Genomic DNA, 23,378 nt, shown 5'->3' on the forward strand with positions numbered 1-23,378 from the left:
CCTGCCTGGTGGCTGTCACAGCTTTTGTTAGAACTCAGTTTCCCCAAACACACTTCGCTTGTAGAAGCATGATTAAAACAAGGAGGAAGGTAAGAGCTCAGAAAGACTAGCTGGGCTCTTAAACAGGACCATAATGAGAGAGAACAGTGCACTTCATCTCTGGATCTAACTATTTAGAAGTCAAAATGCTCCGTATGTATATTACCTATATACCCCACCCCCGAGATCCCCTAAAAACTGACTAAGAAATCTCCAGTATTTGCTTGCTCTAGTTGATATTCAGAACAAAGGTGACAACTTAAAGCTTTATAATAGTCTGTTTTAATATAAACAAGTGTTGAATCAATCAATGTCCATCTCAGGAAGCTTCTTGTCACCGTCAGAAGGCACAGCTGTGTCTGCACCGTGCTCAGCAGCCTGGGAGCCTGGGTTGTCTCCTTGGCCACCCACTGGTCCGTTCTGCTCTGCATGTTTTGGTTCCTCCTTTGGGGGTTCCACTTTGGGTTTGGGCTTTGAAATTATAGGACTGCAAATATTCGTCAGCTCCTAGAATTACGACAAAGAAAGAAAACTATAGTTTCTTATAAATTAAACAAATTTTATATGACAAACTAAAATCCAGTATTTAAGCCATAATGAAATCCCAACTGCTAAAGCAAAAGTGCTGTCAAGAAATGTTCACAGTAGACAAGAAAAGAACTACCTTAATTTTAGCTTCAATCTCCTTTGTCTTGACCACTGGGTCCACCGTCAGGCTCTGTTTGTTCTGCAGGTTCAGCTTGCTGTTCATCCACTCCATCGCTTCGTTGGTGCTCTTCTCTACCTTTGTCATGTCGGCAGCATCCAAGTGTTCATACTGGTCCTCCTACGATGGCAGTGACAGTTAAGTGGCGGATGAGCAACCGCCTGCCCAATACCACCTCTCAAACACTTCTCATCCTGGGGCTGGAGACAGTTCAGCAGCTAAAGACACTTGCTGCTTTTATACAAAACCGGAGCTCAGTTCCCTACATCCTCATTGAGCAGCTTAAAACCAACGTGTGACTCCAGCCCCAAGACAGATCCAATGCCTTCTATGTGCACAAGAATAAAACTAGTAAGATAACAAACAAAATCTTTAAAAAAAAAAAATAATGAAGGCTGGATGTGGTGGCACGTGCCTTTAATTGCAGCACTCAGGACACAGGGGCATAGAGTACTTTAGCTCAAAGATCTACAGAGCTAGTCCCAGGCCATCCAGGCCTACACAGTGAAATCTTGCCTCAAAAACACAAAATCAAACAAACACACAGTGCCATGACCAAAACTCATAGAAAAACGAAACTAAGATACCTTGTTTTTGAAAGAGCTGATCACTTTCATATACTGTTGGATTTGCTTCCCTAGTTCTTCAAATAATTTTGGTCTTTCTTCAGATTCCTGGAACCGCATCTTAATAGGTTGACCTAAAGTCTAACAGGAGAATACACAGGTTAGTATAGAGTAGCTTAAACTATCCAAGTTATATCGCTGCTATTAGGATTAAGAATAATGGGGTTAACTGGGTCTTGTGTGCACACACATGAATATGAATACACACAAAAATATATACACAACACATGCTTAAAATAACACAGGTTATTTTAAGCTAAATGTTTCTCTAAACCATTGAAAGTAACAGGCACCTTGTCCAGCCGCTCATGAGCACAAGTCCAGACTGTCCCAAGTGGAGTTGTTGCTCATGACCATGGCCCCCAATTCCCACAATAGGAGAACAACCAAGTTACCTGTCCAACAATTTTTATAAAACACACATGTACTATGTATGTATGTATGTATGTATGTATGTATGTATGTATGTATGTATGTATGTACATGTGTGTGTGTATGTACGTACATATATACGTACATATATTCCCAGTCCCAAGAGCTCAGACTCCTTTTGGCCTCCAAGGAACTGTACACACGCAGTGCAAAAACACAGACACATAAATAAAATCTCTAAAAGTTTTTTTAAAACCACATTAGAAATGTGATAAAAACCATAATGCCACTGTGTCAAGGAAAAAGGTGGCAAGTTCTACACCTAGAGAAAACTCTCCCACGCATAGACGAGGAAAAGCTGCAAACACAGGTGAACTACATGCACATTATCTGGGTCCCAATTCTTATGGACTAAATAACCAGTTTACTCAACAGTTATACTGGAGATTTCTGGTACAATAATGGTGCAGCAAGAGGCCATAGGTTTTACAAACTTACTGAAATATTGAGTTAAACATAACCCAAATCACAAAAACTTAACTTGAAGAAGGTACAGAAAAAACAGAACAGTCAAGGTGGCTTACATGATTAGTCTCAACTTTCTTATGCCTAGCATTTTCCAAAGAGAAATTTTGCACAGTAAAGGCAGACAGTAGTGGTACAGGCCTATACTTCTAGCACCTAGGAGGCAAAGGCTGCTGGATCTCTGAGTTCAAGGTCAACCTGATCTACAGACTGAGTTCCAAAATAGTTTAGACAACAAAAGAGAACCTGTCTTTTTTGAAACAAAAACCAAACAAAGAAAAGCATAGTTTAGCAGGACACTTTCCTCCCTGCCAAAGTAAACTAAGCCCCAGGCACTGTTCTTGAGCCTAATACTAAGGATAGCTACAAAGGCCCACTTCCTCCAGAAAGTCCACAGTAAAAGCCATAACAAAAGGGAAACTTCCAATTTCCTGAGTAAATTTACAATTTTATTTTTCAAACAAAAGCCTTAAACTAGGTAATACTTTCTGTGTTAACAATCCAGATTGACAACACGTTCCTCACACAGAGAGGCTTTGGTGGGCATGATGGCAAATGCAGCCCTGGGGAGGCTGAGAAGCTTAAGGATAGCCTCAGCTACACTGTGAGGGAAAGGTACATACACACACAGCCCTGACCCCAAACTATATAGCAAGTACCTGACACCAAGGACCTCAATGCTAATCCACTGGAACAGAAGTGAACTAGTTAAGATAAGAACAAGTTCAGAGTGATACAGTTCTTGCATACATTTTTATCCTGTGCTTTTTACTTGGAAGCTCCACTCTGGAAACTACAGAAGCTCAGATACCTCACTTACTTTTAATTCAGCCAGTTTGTCTACATAAACTTGCTTTGGTTGATCTTCTCCATCTTCATACAGCCAATTTTCAGTATCCTCTAATTTTAAAGTAAAATTATTACGATCCTGTAAATGAACAAACAAAACAGAAAAAAAATCATGTCTGTTTCTCAAACCCACACACACACTGTAATGGGAAACAATATAGAAAGCAAACCAGGGCTAACAGGATGGATCAGTAAGTAGTTATATGCTTGCCATGAAGTTTGAGGGCTCACATTTTGAAACCCAAAACCCATGTAGAACCCAAACTGAAGTGTCAGTTCCTCTAATCCAGCACTCAGAAGGCAAGAGATGGGAATCCCTAAAGGGGTTGCCTAGCTGCACTAGTTTAAAAAAATTAAAGGAAAAAAAAAAAAAAAATCAGCCAGTTGCAGGTTCAAAAGACTGCCTCAAAAAAATTTAAGTGGAGAATAATCCAGGAAGACAGCAGACATCAATTTTAAGGCTTTATACTAACTCATGTGAACCTTTAACACATGTAAAAATAAACATCCAAATAGTCAAAAAATTACAAATATATAACACCCAAACAGAAAGTTTTAGTTTTTAGATTTTATGCATATGAATGTTTGCCTGGATATACTTTTAAGTGTACCATATGCACAGTGTGTCTAAGAAGGCCAGAAAAGGCTGTCCATTCTCTACAACTACAGCTACCGACAGTGTGAGCCACTGTGAGTGCTAAGAACAAAACTCAGGCCTTTAAAGAGCGAGTACTCCTCACCACTCAGTTCTCTCCAGCATTTCTTAGTAATGTGATCACACACAACAGCAAAGCTTCCTTCTCGAGTATCTGAGGATTCCCCTAGACTTCAACAGTAAGGGAGCAGCACACTTACGTCTTCACTCACAAACTTCTCATATTCCCCACTAAGTTTGTCTCTCATCTCATACACATACTCTTCCACCGCATTCTTGGCGTCATTTCGTTCCTTCTCCAGTTTATCCTGCATTATCATCTTACCCTGGAAGAGCAGCAATGAATTAAACACAAAGACAACTATGACCGTTTCCTCTTAAGCATCAACTAACATTAAAAGCAAAGAGCTTTCCCTTCTCGAATCCTTCAATTCTTGAGTCACCCCAACAAAATAGACCCAGAAATAAAAAATTAAAAAAGCTTCTTCTTCTTTTTTTTTTTTTTTTTGGTGGGGCTTTGGTGGGGGAGATAATAAAACCCTCAGAAGAGTGGTGGTGTACGCCTTTGATTCTAGCACTCAGAAGGTGGATCTCCCTGAGTTCGAGGTCAGCTTGGTCTATCAAGTGAGTTCCAGGACAGCAAGGGTACACAGAGGATCAATGTTTTGAGGAAGGGTTGGAAAGGAAAGAGTCCCGGAAAATGTTTATGAGGAGAACCTTTTTGCCAGGCATAGTAAGACATGCCTTTATTCTTAGCACTTGGGAGGCAGAGGCAGATGGATCTCTGGCGAGGCCAGCATGAAATACATAGTGAGTTCCAGAACAGCCAAGAAGAGACCCTGTCCCAAACAAAATAAAACAAAACAAAGAAGCAAAAAGCCACTTGACAGAGCTAGCAATGTAGACATTGCTATCACACACAGAATATAACAAGACACAACTTAATATTTCAGTCTGCTTTTACTAATAATAATAGTCCAAACTGGCAGAAACCTTAAGGCAGTACCACACAACCCTTTCACAGGAGCCAGCTATCAGATACCCTGCATATCAAGACATTTACATTCCAATTCCTAAAAGAAGCAAAATTGCACTTAATGAAGTAGTAAGGAAATTATTGTTGGAGGTCACCATAACACAAGGAACTGAGTTAAAAGCACTGCCCTAAATGAAGTCCAAACATACCTCATTCTCTGTGTACAGGCCGAGCATCTCCCGGTCCAGTTGCCACAGCAGCTGGCTCTCAATGGGCAGGTCCACAGTGCTGGTCTTCACTTTTGCCTTCTTGGCTTGAGGTGGTTGGTCCGTCTTTTTATCTTTTGATGCAGCTTGAGAGGTCTAAAGAAACAAAAACTATGAAGAACAAAACCATACAGACTGACTTATATTTTAAAACAGATCAAATGTTAAAAGCTGATTTGGCCTCAGTTATTATCTAATTCATAATTATCATATCTAGAAAATAAAGAGTGAACAGTAAATTCAGGAGGAGAGTTCATAGAGGTCATTAGGGATCTGGGAAGGACAGGTGGAAATTTTCGTTCTCCGAGACTGAACGTAATAATGAATGCTACAGTGCTGTATGCTTTAAAATGTAGCCAGTTTACAACTAAAAATGAAAAATGTTAATACACATAACAGCCCTCTGCAATCTCATAACCAACATACAGACATCATCCAGTGTACTGCTACAGAGCACAGGCTGAGGCATCAGTTCAAGGAGAGCTTGAACTATGTGAGAACTTGTCCCTAAAATAATGAAGGGGGTGTGAAGGTGGGAGCTAGAGGGATGGATGGCCCAGCAGTTAGCAGCACTGACTAATCTTCCAGAGGATCCGAGTTCAATACCCAGCAACCACATGGCAGCTCACAACTGTCTGTAACTCCAAGATCTGACACCTTCACGCTAGAAACATACACGCAGGCTAAAGGCCAATGCACATAAAATAAAAATAAATTATTAAAAATAATACCACTTACAAAGCTATGGGAAATCTGTCCAATGAAAACAGATTAGATTTTAACTACCTATGACAGGAAGCTGCATAAAAGGCAAGGTACAGCAAGGACAGTGGAATTAGACGGCACGTCACTGCCATAAATAAAAGTAAACACAAAGGCAAAAGTAACCTGTACAAGACTTAAATATTACATGATCACCCTAAAATATTTTACAGTGTATCTAAACATAGTTTTCATAGTAATATCTGTGTGTGCACACATGACTATACATTCGTGGGTGAGAGCAAGCAAGTATGTGCCCAGGTACCCATGTAGAGGACAAAGGTCAGCAAATCAAGAACCTTCGAAGCTCTCCTATAAAAAACAAACAAACAAACAAAAAACAAAAACAAAAACAAAAAACCTGCCTGTATTACTTAGACATGTGTGCAGCTGTGCCACACCAATGTGTGGAGCTCAGAGGACAACTTGCAGGAGTTAAGTCGTCTGACTACCAAGTAGGCCCCAGGGATGAAATTCAGGTTGCTCGGGCTTGATGACAAAGCCCCCTGACCTGCTAAAACAACTTAACAATCCAACATCTTTTTTTTTTTTTGGTTTTGTTTTAAAGATTTATCTATTTATGTAAAGAGAATATTGGATCCAATTACAGGTGGTTATAAGAACTGCTGCTGGGAATTGAACTCAGGACCTCTGGAAGAGCAGCCAGTGCTCTTAACCTCTGAGCCATCTCTCCAGCCCAACATCTTATTTTTGAAGCAGGTTACACCTCACTGGACCAAGAGCTCACCAACTCAGCCTAACTTACTGACCTCAAGCCCCAGGGATTTTTGTGTCAAACTTCCCCATCTCTGCACCTACACACCTGCACTGCTGTATCTTCCTTTTCAAAACCTTACATTCTAAAGTGTATGTATACATGCACGCATGCTAAGGTATGTGTGGGTGAAGTTCAGAAGACAATTTGTGGGGAATCAGTTTTCTTTCCACTATGTGGGTTTAAGGAATCCAACTCAAGTTGAAAAGTTTGGCAACAGGTGCTAGCCTTGCACCGGGTGTAGAAATGTATCACTGGTACCCATCTTCCCAGTCACAGGGTAATGTCTTACAATAGGAGGTGTGGCCCTTCTTGCTCCCTAACCCTTCATGGCTGTTCTTGTTGGTAGCCATTCCACTCAAGAGGCAGAAAAATGGTGACCAAAGACATAAATCTCAACTAGAATAAATATTTATGTTGCCATGTGCTGCTGGTTATGACTTTAAGGATAACAATATTCTTAAATTTACAAATGTGTCACAACAGACTCATGAAAAGTAAACCAATCAAAAATTTTCTTTACTAAAACTTAGCAAAAGAGAAAGGAGGGCGGAAAGGCTGGCAAAATTCAAGAAATGAAAGAGAAAAAAAAAAAACTTTGTGTCTCACTGTTTCATCAGTAATTAAAAAGTAATGGTAAAGTTCTTTTAAGTGCATTATATTAACTGTATAATGCAGCTAAAATGTACACAAATAAGAACTAGCACAGAACCATATCCAAGCCAGGCCCTGGGGTTCCTAAGAGACTGAGAATTCTAAAGCTGTACCTCCATCTCCTCAGATTCTCCCTTGTTTTCTGCTGGTGTCTGTGGCTGTTGCTCTTCAGTATGTGGTTCTTCCTGGTCCACTTGCATCTTCTGAAAATAAAATAAAATAAATAAATAAACAGATAAACACTGAAACCACAAGATTCTAACAGAAAAAAACTAGGCAGCCTTCACAACATATTCAAAGTCACATGGCACAGAATGCCCACTAGACTTACCAGCAATCAATATACCAAGGCTCCAAATTCCAACTATGCACATTTACACAGAGCATCAAGTTTTCCTCTCTGAAGTTCAACATAACAGTGTAGTGCTTGCCCTGCCAGACATGCCCACCCTTCTAGGACTATGGAACTTCTCTGTGAATCACAAAAGACTCAATAGAGTGTGGCAATACAAACCCCAAGGCAAACTTGAGCTTGCCTTCCACATGCTTCCTCCCAGAGCCTTAACTTTGTGAAGAGACCAACAGAGAATTCTTTCAGCACCATTAATAAAGTCTGGGAATTATCTGAAACCAAGCTATCAATGTGGATGCTCTGCACAGTGCTGGTGCCTGAGCCCCGGCACACGCCACACATCTGTGGAAGAGCCAAGCTTTTGGATGTTTACAAAGTGTTGAATCTGATGTACAAAGAGACTAAAACCAGCATTTATAAAGAGTATGTAATGTCCTGTACTTCTAAAAACAATGAACAGACTTAGCAGTTTTCTATAATCAGTAGTACAGTGTTAAGATGAGAAATGGTCAGAAGGGAGAAGTCAATTTCAGTTCCTTTCCATTGGAATGAAATGCAAGAGTGGTTTGAGTGGCCTCAGTGCTCCTGACAGCCAGTCAGCTGTGACCAATATAAATGGTATCAAATGTGCAGGTTACCTCTTCTTCCTTGGCATTCTGATCAGTCTCCATCGGCTCCTCGCTCTCCTCAGACTTGTGCACCTCTACTAAGGCAGCACTGGACACACTGAAAATGCCATGCACGTTGACCCGGACCTTGACTTTCACTTTTGAGCTGGAGCCGTCAGACTGTGGAGTGACTTTCTGAACTGAAAACTGAGCTGTGGATTCAAGGAAAGAATGCATAGAAAGACTGAACTTAAAACATCCATATCCGTAGTAATAAAATAATCAGGATCTCAGGCCAGGATCATTTGTCAGAGTAGCATCTCCTTCCTCTCTCAGCACAGCTTACTCTCAGTATCCCCACACTAAGGGCTCAAATGTCTCCTACTGGGTTCTCTTTTCCTCCAGCCCCAGCATATGTCATCTGCATATGCTGTGCCAGATACTCAAGTATCCAATTCCCACAATTTACTTTAAAATTTTTCCAGTTTGTCATTTTCTAAGAAATAGTCATTTCTAAATCTCTACCATACCAAGAGTTTGTTGTGGAAGTTTATTTTCTTATCTTTTGTTTGAAGTTCATGGAAAGTGTGAGCTGGGCTGCACATCGTGGCAGCTCCCTAAGTGGGGAGGTTGGCCAAGTGCTGGGTCTCAAAGGAAGGCTAAGAAGCCCAATGTTTTAGTGAGCATGCGCAGGGAAGACATAGAAAAGAATACAGAAGTCAGCCTTTCTGGGGAAGATTGCCCTTCCTGTCCTACAAATGGAAAGCAGGAAGGCCAACTTTCTTCCCACAATTCACACAGGTCACTCAAACTGCTCTTGGCCCTTCATCCACTGCACAGATCTTATAGAACTCTTGGTTTCTGTCAAGTTACATTATTTCCAAATTGTAAATGTTCCCAATTTGTAAAGACTCTGGTCAACTTGGTTCCAAAATCTACAATAAATTGATACTGTAAACATCTTGTGATTTCTGTGCAAATCTTGGAACCCTGTATTAGAACCCAAATGAACTCCGACATGCTCTTCATCAGGGCCACTTTAATAACCTACAATGTGCACTCAGCCCAGGAACATGCCACAAAAAGCAAGCCTACATTGAATAACCATGTGACTGCTTCCACACCAAGTACTAAGGGCAGAAGATGTTTGCTTTGTGGCCTAAAGCACCTACGTTTCTGAACAGCCTGTCTTCGTGTCAGTTCTACTCACCTATAGCAGGGTCTGGATAGGGCAGATCCTGAGGAGAGCTGTAGTAGGCCTCAAGAGTAAAAGGTTCCTTTCTATAAAACGTGAGGACTTTAGAGAAAGGAGCAGCATGGTTTTTGGGGAAGACTTCACAGTCACTATGAAAAAAGAAAAAATAAAACCACAAAAATTCATAATACTTTTTTGTTTAAAATATTTCAATCTTTTTATTGGGGGGGGGGGGATGTTTGACAAGTGTGCATGTTGAGATAAAGGAACTTCTACCTTCTCTGAGACAGGAATCTCTGTTGTTTGCTGCCACCCATTCCAGGCTCTCAGCCTGGAAGCTTCTAGGAATTCCTGAACCTCTCATCTCACTCTAGCTTTATATTGGTTCTGGGGATCTGAACTCAGGTCTTCCAGTTTGTATGGCAAGCATTTTCCGCAGACAAAATTCACGACATTCATGACCTCTGACACGTATATCATAGGTTTATAATTACTGAACAGTCCTAGTTTCTCCTTGTCAGCTATCATCATCATCATCATCATCTCCAAGTTCTTTAAGAGAAGGTAGAGATGGCTCAGAACTTAAAGAGCAGTAGATGCTCTTCTAAATGACATGGGTTTGATTCCCAACACCCACATGTTATCTTAGAACTAGTGCCCTATTTCTGGCCTCCTCATACACTAAGCACACACATGATACACAGGCATACATGCAGCCAAAATACACAAGGAAAACAACAATTTTTGAAATTCTTTAAAGAGTGTTTAAAAAATAATATACTTTGTAAAAAATAAATAAATAAATACCCAATCAACAGAAAAAGAACCAAATCTGAATGGGAACAAGTATATATAATTTAAAAGGACAGGGTACTATAATTTATTTGTATCTTTAAAAGAAAAAAAGACCATCTTATGCAGCTCAGCCTCATATTCACTATGCAGCCAAGGATGACCATACCTCTCGATCCTCCTGCCTCCCTGTAACATGCTAATTACAGGGATTCACTATCGTACCTGGCCTTAAATTTACACCAACAACAATCACAGTGTCTCATGCATTAGACATATATATGTGTAAATTGAAATGAAGGACAACATACTGCCTAGATTCAACACCCAACTGAGTACATATAAAGAAGACTGGTAATATTACCTTGACCCCTCTTCAGCTGGAGAATTCCATCTCAAAGATATTGGATATGCTACCACATCAGTAATAGAAAATTCTCTGACTTTGAAAGCAGGTGATAAGATTGCACACTACAATGAAAATTTTTTAAATTCCATTGACATATACAGACAGTATAAATTCGTATTATAGAATTACACACAATGACTTCAGGAGGCCATCACTGATTTATTTAATATTTTCAATAGTAATACAATGGTATCTGAACAGTTGTACAAACTACTGTCATTGTCAAATTTACTATGTAACTAGTTAATTTTTGAAGTCCTCCTTTAACTGAAGTACACTATTTCATAAATCAACAGACCCTGCCCCCTCCCACCTCTGCCCCAAGACAATGTTCTTTGTGTATTCCTGGCTGTCCTAGACTCACTTCACTCTGTAGGCCAGACCTCAAACTCTGCCTCTACCTCCCAGGTACTAGAATCAAAAGTCCTACATCAGCACAGTCCCCAGCTTCTATATCTTCTGAACTCATCTTACCACACACTACTCCAATACCTTTTATGTATGTCAGCTATCCATTTTAAGCAAAGGCTTCAGAATCTTACACCTTAAGAACATCTTATACTGCCCTGATGTTAATGTGTAGATCTGTGCTTACTACGACCAATGAACAAGACCAAGCTCACCTGCAGAGCACAGCCTCGAGTGACAGCTTCGTCTGCATTTAATGTTGTGCTGAGTTCTTTACCAAAAAACTTGCTGATCTTCTCTTTCACTGCAGGAATGCGTGTGGCACCGCCCACTATCTCCACTGCATAGATATCTTCTTTCTTTAACTCTGCAAAAGAGAGAGAGAGAGAGAGAGAGATTTATAAAACAAATCTCTAATTCGTTTTTTTACAATTTAGAAAATAGTATAGCTGATGGTAAACGAATCCACAAACTTAGCTCCCTCACATCCACATCCCAAAATTCATCCGCCCCACACACGCGCGCACACACATATTCTCATTCTGTCTCACACATAGCCTCTGGTAAAAAAGTAGCCATCCTAACTCTCAAAATAATAAAATATAGCACAGTAATAATGGGGTCCGGAAGGCACTACATAAGGACACTCCACTTTTGCCTGTACAGGTCCTGCATCCCTTCAGAGTGCCACACAAAAGACTGTCAAGAGATTCAACATTCCATCCAGCATGTCATCCCCAAGCAGACTTCAAAATACTAAGTCATCCATGACCTGCCATGAAGAAAAGCAGTTTTAGCCTCATCTAAGCTCTCCAATGCTCAGTTCAGAGAACAAGGCACAGGCACATGGCCATGGTCTATGGTCTCCTGGGGATCTGGACATGGCAAGGCCCTGCTACTGCCCAAAACATATCTTATGCTAAGTACTTTCCAAGTCACACTTTATTTAACAATCACTGTTTCCTGAGAGGACCTATTACTTAAACAATCTTAGGGCTGGTGAAATGGCTCATCAGGTTAAACTTACAGGCTGCCCCAGAGTTCAGCGTCCAGAATGCTCACTAAAATGGAAAGAGCTTCAAGCTCTGCTTCGTTATTCTGACCTCCACTATCTCACAAAGCCAGGCACTTTAGGTATGTGCCTGTATCCTAGCTGGAAACAGAAAGGAGCATTGCCTGATTCCAGGAATTCCAGACCAGCCTACACAAACTCCCAAAATCCAACGTAAAAACACACTTACCTGTCATCAATACTGATTTAAGACCTAAGCCAGTGCTAAGCTAACATTACATCAGCACCCTAAATTAATTAGTGACTAAAAGAAAAGGTAAACATTATACCCAAAACTTAGTTAATAATGTACTCCTAAGGGAATTGTCACCCTTTAAAGTCTGAAACAAATTTAAAACATCTTATAAATCACACGAATGCTCCTATATCAACGTGACTCTCTACTTTATTTTTGCAGATTTGTTAAACTGTTTGTTTCAGGGGTTAGTTTTTTGGATTTTTGTTTTGTTTTTGAGACTGATCTCTTTATGGAGTGCTGGCTGTCCTGGAATTCAGAGATTCATCTTCTTGAGTACTGAGATTTTGAGACAGGGTCTATAACCTGGGCTAGCCTTAAAATTTGATGATGACCTTAAACTTCTGACCTGTCTGCTGAAAAGACAGGCACATACCACCATTCAAACTCTGTCCTTCAAAAACGTAACTTTAGAAAATGTATATGGTTGTTTTGTTTGTGTCTGTGCATGATGTCCATCCATGCAGAAGATGTTGGGACTTTGAACCTGGGTCCTCTGGTAGAGAGCAGCTAGTGCTCTACCCTCTGAGCCATCTCTCTAGCCTTTTTTTAAAAAGAGAGAGAGTTTCCACTGAACTAGGAGCTTATCTGCCTTCCCACCACTGGAGATTATAGGTGTGTGCAGCTGCACCTGGGTTTTACATAGATGCTAAGGAGCCAAACAAAGGTCTTCATGTTTGAGCAGCAAACCTTTACCCTCTGAGCCATCTCTCAGAGCCATCCTAAGTCAACAAAGGGCTCGGTGACAAAAACAGCACCACATACACATTGTCAAACAACTTCAGTAAATAGATTTATCCATCCTCTGTGCTTGAGACTGAAATGTATTACCCTGCATTCACAGAAGGCTTTAGGAAGAGGGAACATTCCAGGGAACAGATAAAGCTTATTGAAGTATGAAATTGACAGTGTTCATGCAGCAGATATTTGACTGGGAGGAGAATATGATAACATGCAATACATTCCCAGAGTCTAACATCTGCAATTAATTCAATGACAAAAGTACTTACTGGATTGTTCCAAGATGCTACGAAGTGGTGGCTCCACTCTTGCTAAGAGATCATCACACATCTCCAAAAACTTGCCTCTAGTAAAGAAATAATAAATTAAGCCACATTCCATTTGTAAAACAAAGACTATCACCAAAAATCAGGTAATCACAAGCACTGATAAGGATTTAGAAACTGGCAGCCTTACGTGTTTCTGGGCAATGTAAAATAAACACTAAGAGTTTGGCTTTTGCTTGGAATGCTTAATACAGCATTGCCAGATGACTACAATTCTATACTAGGTACACACCAATCACAGAAAAAACATGTACATGATAGGATGTGTTCCAACATGAATCATAAAACCCAGAAATCAGAAACAATTCAAATGCCTGTCAATGGTACTCAGGAAGAATAAGGAACTGACCTAAAAGTGTCATGCCAAACAGAAGCCAAACAATCTTTTATTCCGTCTATATGAAATACCCAGGATAGGTAAACCAACAGAGAAGTTTAGTGCCAGCTTGAGTGAAAAAAAATTAGGACATTAACATACATAAAATATTTCTCTATAAGATCAGTTTGGAATTAGGGAAAGAGCACAGTTCCTCTGTCCACACCTTGTGCACTAACCAGCATGGTGACTTTTTACAATTGGTGAGTTCTAACAAAGGAAGGAGTCTCTGCCAGTTGTCTATAGGCTTTAACAATGGGGGCATGTTGCTCCCATCCATCCCTACTTTTCCTCCAGAATCCTTGACAACCATCAATCTTTTTGTTTGTTTGCTTGTTTGTTTGGTTGGTTGTTTCTTTGTTTTTGTTTTGTTTTAACTATTTTGGATTTTGGTTTATCTGCTCTAAATATAATTATGTTAACAGAACTATGAAATAGTTATTTCAAAATGAGTCTAGTAACTAGCATGTCTCACAGTCTATCTGTGATTATTATATATCTAAATTCTATTTTTTTATATTTATGTATATGGGCATTTTTCCTGCATGCATTCATGTATATAAGTGCAAGGCCTGGTGCCCTCAGATCATAAGAGGATATTAGATCCGTTGAACTGAGGTTTTAGATAGTTGTAAGCTACCAAAATGGTGCTGGAACAAAACCCAGAACCTCTTAACCACTGAACTATATATGTATAGTTCCATATCTACATTTCAAAAAATAATCCATGTGATGAGCCAAGACACATTTTTGTTTGTTGGGGGTAAAAAAAACTATCAACAGCCCCTGGTAAGACAGGAAAGCAAAGGGGCACAAACTTAAGTTTCCTTAAAAGGAGTTAGATATGTGGCTCAGGGGTTAACATTTGGTTTTTCTAGAACCTACATGGTGGGCGTATAACTGTAACTCAGGTTCCAGAAAATCCAAACCCTCTTCTCAACTCTGAAGAAACCAGGCATACACAGTACACTACATACCAACAGGCAAACATACAGAAAAATAAATCTTTTAAATAACATTTTAAAAGCTCTCTTATAAGGGAAATATGACTGTATATAAGGAGAGAAAAAATAGTGATAAGCAAACCCAAACCGAGCAAGAAAAAAAGCAGTAAATTCAAAAGGAGGAAAAACCACTCTAAACACTGTTTCCCAAGGGCTGCAGATAATGTATAGTTTGACAATGTTTGTTTAGCACTCGTGAAGTCCTGTGTTCCATACCCAATATTCTTGTAACATGATAGTGATTCTTGACTGCACAATCCTAACACTCTGGAATAGTAAGTACATAAAGGAAAAGCAAGAGTTCAAAGTCAACATTCGAAATAATCTGTGTCCAAAAAAAGCAAACAAAAAGTTCTTCAGGCAGTGGTGGTACACATCGTTAATCCCAGCACTCCTGAGGTAGAGGCAGGTAGAACTGATTCAAAGTTCACAAAAGTAAAAAGGTCTGTAGCAGAAAACTGAAAAGGACCTGGAAATACTAAATTTCAACTAAAAATGCACAAAAGAATACACAAATCCAGTTTATGCCCAAGAATAGAAGGAACTATGGAGACTGCTATTAGGACTGACCTTCCGTCTCTTTTAGAGGATGACAAAAACCATTCCGTAATTAGACAGTGGCCATGAGTAACCATTTTATGAATATGCATACAAAACACTGAAATTTACATTTTTTAAAGATTTATTTATTTTATATGTATGAGTACACTGTAGCTGTCTTCAGACACACCAGAAGAGGGCATTAAATCCCATATGGTTGCTGGGAATTGAGCTCAGGACCTCTAGAAGAACAGTCAGAACGCTCTTAACCACTGAACCAGCCCCGAAGTTTACATTTAAAATGGTAAGTTCTTTTATATGAAGTCTACCTCAACAGCACACGCGCACACAAACAGGAAGTGAAAACTACTCACATATGAACAAAAATTAGATATGAAAACTAACCACAAAGTGTTTTAAGAGCAAAACAAGCCAGCAATAACAACACCCCAGAGACTGTCACATCCCAGAAAGGCAAGGTCCCTCCAAAAAAAGTAACACTGGAAAACACAAGGAACACTCAACTACTACTCAGAAAAGCTTACTGTGAGAACAATTCTATTAGAGCTGGATGGGGACTGGGAGACGGCTCTTCAAGTGGCTTGCACATACACATGAGAGCCTTTAAGAACTACCTCATGAGAACAATTACACTCCTAGGTGCACACCTCAAAGAACTAAAAACAGACATTGAAGTATCTGTTCAAATATGCCCACCTCAATTCTCAAACCATCAGCAACCTTGACTATGAATGCACATAGCCACACATGATCCAAAACATTTGCCAGAACAGGTAATGAAGCACTGGTGCACACTTCATGAATGAACCTCAAAACCATCATGCATTTACACACATGACACACATACATGGTTCCACTACTAGGATATGTGCAGAGAATGAAAGTAAAATCTGAACTGGTACCAAGAGAGAACTGCTGATAGACAGCACTTGGGGCTTATTTATGCAACGACTGTCTCCATTATAACCAAGTGAATATGCATATGCATCTATGTATGTATGTATGTATGTATGAATGTATGTATGTATGTATGTATGTATGTATGTGTATATATATATATACACACACACACACAGAGAACTGCATGCAGTAAATAAATATGACTAACTGGTCACTTTTAAATGTTTTATTGTATGATTTTTTTTTTTTGAGATAGTATATCTTAACATAGCCCAGGCTGGCCTCAACCTCACTTGATGGTGCGTATTCAAGCAGCTGCTTAACACCTTAAGACATCATCACATTTACCCAGACAGAAGATTAAATGAAGTGACATTTCCCCTGCCCTACCCAGTGCAGCAAACCCTTGTCTTTGATCACTGCCTCAAGGAAATTGCATGTTCAAAATAGCAATGTTTCAGGGGCTAGAGAGGTGGCTCAGCGGTTAGGAGCACCAACTGTTCTTCCAGAGGTCCTGAGTTCAAATCCCAGCAACCACATGGTGGCTCACAACTATCTGTAAAGAGATCTGGCGCCCTCTCTGGTGTCTTAAGACAGCTACAGCGTACTTATATATAAAATAAGTGAATAAATCTTGAAGAAAAAAAAAGATATCAATGTTTCATGAAAACCAAGCCAACCTCCAACTATGGAGCTAAAATTCTATTTCCTTTTAGTGAGTGTTGTGTGTGCTTGCATGTGTGACAGCATGTATATGGAGGTTCTCTTCTACTATGTAAATCCTGGGGATTGTCACAGGGCGTGACAGTACTCACCTGTTCTTGTCATCTCTCAAGCCTAATCTTCAACTTCTAGCCCTTCATCCTATCAACCTATTATGTGGTGCTAGAAACTAAACCCAGGAACTCTAACCAAAGACTCTACTTAATGAGCCACATCTGGCCATTACCTCAATTCTCTGTTTTTTGTTTGTTTGTTTTGGGGGGGGGGGTTGGTGGGGGGGTTTTTTGTGTGTGTGTGTGTGTTTTTTGTTTTTTTTTTTTTGATTTTTTGGTTTTTCAAGAAAGGGTTTCTGTGTGTAACAAAGTCCTGGCTATCCTTGGACTCACTGTGAAGACTATACTGGACTCAAACTCAGAGATCAGCCTGCCTCTGCCTCTTGAGCTGGGATTAAAGGCATGTCCCCATCACATCCAGCCATACCTCAATTGTTTTAAAACTAAAGACAATGCAAATTCATTAGACTGTATTGTCAAAAGTAATCTAATCTCAGTCATTTAAAAGGTTAGCAGAGTCAACCCCCAAGAACAAAAGGTGAAAGCTATAAAGTAATTTATAAAACAACTGTGTTGTTATGTGTTTAACAACAAGTACTTTAACAAGTTTTAGCACTCAAGGCTGGAGGGAGAGACAGCTGGCTCAGTAGTTAAAGACCCAGATTCAATTCCTAACACCCACAACGATGTTCCTCCCCTCCCCCGCCCCCGCTGTCTAGTCCCAGAGATCCTTCCTGGTCTCCAAAGACAATGTATACATGTGGTCCAGACATTTATGCAGACACATACAAATTAATTAACATTTGAAAAACAGCACACAGGCAAAACAGATTCGGAACACACATATTTAACTCTCATAAACAGCAAATGACTAGCACATTTCTGAAACATATTTGCCTCCACACCCCTCCCATGCACATGGGAGGGGGAGGCCCCACACTCATCAAAAACGAAGAAAATCTTCCAAGCAGGAGAAAGGCGTGAGCTAGGATATACTTGGACACTGGTCAACAAGAAATACCAGCTCAAATTTTTTAAGGGTCACTCAGGCACACTTCTCCAAACAAGCCATTAGTCTTGCCTGAATTCTACCAGAGGTTCACAGCCAAAAGAACATCTCACTCCCTCCCTCATCCAAGCAACACAATCAGGCAACAATAACACTGAGTGTTTCTGAAATAACCTTAAATGTCAGTTACCCAGAATTCTTGCAGTGCTGTACAAAAGGAATACTGCCCTCAAATGATCCTCAACTAGTCAAAAAGAACATTTTTTAATTGGTGTCTAAGTTAAATTCATCCTATTTCTGCATTAAAACACCGTTTACTAGTTTTATGAAAACCAATAATTTGTGTCTAGTACATATTTAACAAGTGTCTTTCAGGAACAATTAAGTTACCAGAATAAAAGTTTCAGTCTTCGTTACTAGAACCACCAAATACAACCTATACATGAAAACTGGGCCCTAAATGGCTTGTAATTTTTAACGTTAACCATGATTTCATTAACCAGTTAAACAAAATGGAAGGTCACATCCATTTAACATTAAGAATTAATACGGTTACCTATTCATAGTTCCGGATACATCAATATCATTCATAAAGCACTCAATGCTCAAAGGGAGGTCTGAAGCATTCGCACTCATCAATTTCTTGAGTTTCTCACACTCTTGAGAGAGTCGTAATAAAGCACGAACTTTAGATTTTATGTCTAGCTTGTATTTCTTTCCAAATTCTTCACAGAAGTGATTTACCAACACCTCATCAAATTTTCTGCCTCCCAATGTTGTATCAAAAGCTGTGGCCAAAACCTTCAAGAAAAAAAAAGATAACCCAAAAGTTAACAAATTGTAAAATTTATCATAATACCAACTCTATTTTATTTTATTGGTTTTCCAGATAAGGCTTCTCTGTGTAGACCTAGGTGTCCTGGAATTCACCCTGTAGACCAGGTTGACCTAGAACTCAGAGTGCTGGAATTAAAGGCTAGAAAATGTGTTCATTGAGGCTGAAAATAAGGATGTAGCTCATAATCCTTGCTAACACTACACTATGAAATAGGCAGTCCGTTTTAATCACCACCCAGGTAATATACTAAATAAACCTCCCTTTCTTTGGAGGGAAAGCACCATGAAGTCACTTTGAAAAGGCATGGCTCACCTCACTAACGAAAGCCTTCCAGCAGATGAGTCAAGACAACTGTAACAAGCCAGACCAGCATCAATAAATAACAGATTTCATAACCTCTACTTTACACATTATGTGGAAGATACAGAAAAAAATCTTCAAGTTGCTAAAACCTACTGTAGTAGAAACCACTTTAAGAGTTTCATACTCAAGGCCAAACACTTGTACCAACTTCTAGTCAACAAGCACTTACAAACAAGCCTGAAAGCCTAGGTTCAACCTTTAGCATCCCAAAAAGATAATACAAAGAGGCCAACTGAAATCCCAGAATTCCAGAAACAGAACACACCATCCTAAGCTAAGGTGAGACCTTGCCTCAAAATCATTTATTTATATAAATGTGAAAGTGTCAGATTTTTTAGAAATAATTCTATCAGTAGTTTGTGATAGTTTGAATAGGTATGACCTTACAGTCTCGTGTTTTTGAATGCCTGACCCATGAGAAGTGGCACTATTAGGAGGTGTGGCCTTACTGGAGGGAGTGTGTCACTGGGGAATCGGACAGAGGTACTTTGAGGTCTCCAAGGCTACATCCAGCATGCCCCAGTCTCCTTCTGCTGCCTTCAGATCAAGAGGCCATATCTACGTAGATACTGTCATACTTCCCATGATGATAATGGACTAAACCTCCGAGCTATAATATAAGGGAGTCCCAATTAATGTTTGTCCTTTATGAAGTGGTTTCTATATGGTGTCCTTTATATAATGCTCTTCACAGCAATGAAACCCTAAACAGTGGTTTTTTTTTTTTTTTTTAACACACTTCTTTACATATTTATTGTGAATACACGCATGGATGGAGAGGGTACAACGTTCAAAACTCAGCTCTCTCCTACCCTGTGAGTGATGAGAATTGAACTCAGGTCATCAGGCTTGCAAGCAAGCATGTTCATCCATTAAACCATCTCGCCAACTCTTATTTTTCCTGACTGTCCTAAGAATTACTTTATAGATCAGACTGGTCTTCAGTATGATACACTTGCCTTTGCTTCCAAAGGGCTAAGATTATAGTATTACCTGAACATTGAGAATTACGTCACCCACAATTCATAGCTATAAACCTTGTAAATATTAATTTCACAACCAATGTTCCAATATTTGATAGCACACAAACAAAACCCCCTAGAATATAGAAATATAGATAAGAAAGTAAAACAGAACCAAGACTATTATGGGGGGGCAAACAAACAAACAAACAAACAAAAAAAAACCAGAGCAAGCAAGAACCCAAAAATGCCCTCAAATGATTTCACATTAGGCCTCCCTACATTGTACCACAAAATAGGAGGGCAAATTTAAACCTTAGCACCAAGAATCTTGAAACACACTCAACTACAGCAGGCATTAGATAAAATTACCTTGCCAAAGGGACCACGAGCCTTTTCACTATGTGGCTCCAGTTGTACAATTCTATTACAACAGTGGTTACTCTAGAGCTGTAAATATTCTAGAAACCTAGACTATCACTTCTAGTCTAGTCCTTTATTTAGCATCCAAAACCTCCATCAACAGCCTCTTTCTAGAACTCTCCAAATGTCAAGGGCACCTTTAATACCCTCTCAGTTGCTCAGCTCACTTTACCAAAAGAAGAGACAAGGAAAATGCTCCAAAGAAGCCTGTCAGGATGCACTGCTTCCTACACAGTCCAAGTGAGAAAATCCTGACTACAGAGAGCTCAGGAACCTCACCTCAAAGTTCATGCTCTTTACTTCACACCATACCAACTCTACATAAAGCTTATTTTGGGCCTACAACCTCCACTCCTCCCACCATATCTGCATTCCAGCTCAGGTGACTCACAAGCTTCCACTGATAAAAAAAAATAATTTGTCATTCAAAACTCTGTTACAATCAAATTTTAATTTCCAGTTTTCTGGAAAAATACTTACTTTCAGTTTTCCTCTATTAAATGCACATACAGAAACTTGATAGGCAGAATGTCCCATATCTACAAAAACTACATTTCTTGGTTTTTCTTCTAAAGCAGGAAGGTCTTGTTTATAGATTCCATAAGCAAGAGCAACTACACAAGAAGGGGAAAAAGTAAGTTCAACAGAGAATCTCCTAAATTCTAAAATTCATTTAAGCAATTTTAAAAAACAAAGCAAAACAAAAGAATACATTTTATATCTCAGGAACAATCTACACAGGAGACAGAATCAAATTCTTTATAAACACTGCATAATTTTTATTCATGTGGAATATTACCATTACAGTGCTCAATGTGAACCAACTCAATGTTTCACATGTCCTAGAGTAGACGTTAACAGTATCGCATCATCTGTGGCTGTCTCATTCATTACCCCTTTCGTTTGTTTTTGATACAGGGTTTCTCTGTTTAATGGATCCCTGGCTGTCTATAGACCAGGTTGGCCTCAAACTCAGAGATCTGCCCACCTCTGCTGAGTGCTTGGAATAAAGAAATTAGCCACCTAGCCTCTTTAATCCCTCTTACCTGCAGTTGTTTCATTCATTAACCGCAGGCAATTGAGACCAGCAATTTGTGTGGCGTCCATCACCGACCGTCGCTCTGCATCAGTGTAGAAACTAGGAACCTATAGAAGAAAAATTCTCTTTACAAAGGCCTGCAAAAAGTTGACAACTAGAAATTAGATTGAGAAATTGTCTCCTCAGGTTAATTGTGGAGGTGCACACCTATAATCCCAGAGTGTTTAAAGGTAGCCCGAGATAAACAAACCCAGGCTCACAAAAAAAAAATTTTTTAAATACTGACTGTACTACTTAGCAATATAGCTGTGCTGACTACCTGCTGCTCTAAAGTCCAGAATGCTGGATAGGATACAAACTACAACCTGTAGGTGGAAAATGTATCAACTATGTTCCCACACCTTGTGCTGAAGGAATGAAGCACAGCTGTGCCGACACTGTGTCTTACTTCCTTCACAACCTTTGCCCTGTAGACTGCAGTGTCCTTTCACTGCGAAAGAATTCTCCCAGCACATCACTCAAACTCAGCAAGATCTTAAGGACATCTAAGCAAGAATTAGAAAAATTATTTTTTAAACCCCAAGTCTCTCAAAATGGGAGGAGGGAGGCCTGAAGAATGGTAGAAAGAACCTGACCCTGTATCTATACCTGTACCTCAGTCACTATGCCAGTGGTTCTCAACCTTCCTGGTGTAACGACCCTTTAATAGAGTTCCTTCATGTTGTGACCCCCAACCATAAAATTATTTTTGTTGCTACCTCTTAACTATAACTCCGCTCCTATTATGAATTGTAGTAATATAAATAAATATTTGGTACGCAGATTATCTGACATGCAACCCCCAAAAGGATCATGACCCACATGTGAAGAACTACTGCACAAAATAATCACTTCATCTGGGCTCCTAACAGCCTTTCTATTCTTCCAACCCCCAGAATGTGGACCATAACTATTACCCAATTATTACCTGCATCAGTACCAATTTGCTGGATAACCAAGGAATCTGCAGTGAAAAGAGCACCCAATGGTCCTGCTTTGCTAATCAATGTACCCATTAAGATGAAAAGACCAAAGAGCTAAAATATCAGTGTGGTGGATAGTTTTATGTCAACCTGACAAGTCATTTAAGGAGCTTCTACTAAGAAAACGCCTCCATAAGATGGCAAGCCTTTAAGTCCATAGTAGAGCTATCCCTCGGTTTGTGGTCCTGGGCTCTGTAACAAAGCAGGCAGAACAAGCCATGAGAAGCAAGTCAGTGAGCAGCTCTTCTGTGGCCTGGACAATCAGCTCCTACCTCCAGGTTCCTGCCAATGCTCGAACTCCTATCCTGACTTCCTTCAATGATGAACAGTAAGTTGTTTTTGATTGCGATGTTTCATCAGAGCAACAGTAACCCTAACTAGAACAATCAGATAATAATGACAGGATGAAAGTATTACATGGGAAAGGCAATAGAGAAACCCATACAGCCTCTAGACAACACCCTACAAACAGCCAGGCTACCATCACAAGGACACACAGAAAACTAAAAGATGTATATTAGTGTTTTCTAGTACTAGATACAGGCAGGAAGGAAAAAAAGATGGAGGCAGACAGCTAACGTTTGATTCAATCAAGTAGCAACTCTGTCCCTAAGCGCTACACTAGATACTTTAAAAAAAAAAAAATCTTAGGAAAAAGTGGGATTTCAAAGGAGGCTTGAAGGACAAGACTTAGTGGAATCCTGAGAAAAAGGCAGAAGACTTGAAAGTGAGTATGAGGCTGGGGAGTTGGCTCAGATTGAG

The 23,378-nt window shown here is 39.7% G+C and overlaps 1 protein-coding gene across 1 annotated transcript in view; it reads right to left on the reverse strand.

Moving 5' to 3' along the window:
- Window positions 1–302: 302 nt before the first annotated feature.
- The window catches only part of HSPA4 (heat shock protein family A (Hsp70) member 4), a 37,667-nt gene continuing 14,591 nt past the window's right edge, over window positions 303–23,378 (reverse strand). The window contains exons 5-19 of the mRNA XM_080924082.1: window positions 21,602–21,701; window positions 21,036–21,169; window positions 18,526–18,770; window positions 13,287–13,363; window positions 11,185–11,336; window positions 10,517–10,623; window positions 9,376–9,509; window positions 8,196–8,377; window positions 7,319–7,408; window positions 4,958–5,110; window positions 3,973–4,098; window positions 3,089–3,196; window positions 1,333–1,452; window positions 704–865; window positions 303–546 (exon numbers count right to left, since the gene is read on the reverse strand). Of these exons, the coding sequence (XP_080780208.1) occupies window positions 343–546; window positions 704–865; window positions 1,333–1,452; window positions 3,089–3,196; window positions 3,973–4,098; window positions 4,958–5,110; window positions 7,319–7,408; window positions 8,196–8,377; window positions 9,376–9,509; window positions 10,517–10,623; window positions 11,185–11,336; window positions 13,287–13,363; window positions 18,526–18,770; window positions 21,036–21,169; window positions 21,602–21,701 (2,094 nt within the window). The 3' untranslated portion in view covers window positions 303–342. The remainder of the gene's footprint in view (window positions 547–703; window positions 866–1,332; window positions 1,453–3,088; window positions 3,197–3,972; window positions 4,099–4,957; window positions 5,111–7,318; window positions 7,409–8,195; window positions 8,378–9,375; window positions 9,510–10,516; window positions 10,624–11,184; window positions 11,337–13,286; window positions 13,364–18,525; window positions 18,771–21,035; window positions 21,170–21,601; window positions 21,702–23,378) is intronic.

The sequence above is a fragment of the Micromys minutus genome (assembly GCF_963924665.1).
Source record: "Micromys minutus genome assembly, chromosome: 10".
Classification (NCBI taxonomy): Eukaryota; Metazoa; Chordata; class Mammalia; order Rodentia; family Muridae; genus Micromys; species Micromys minutus.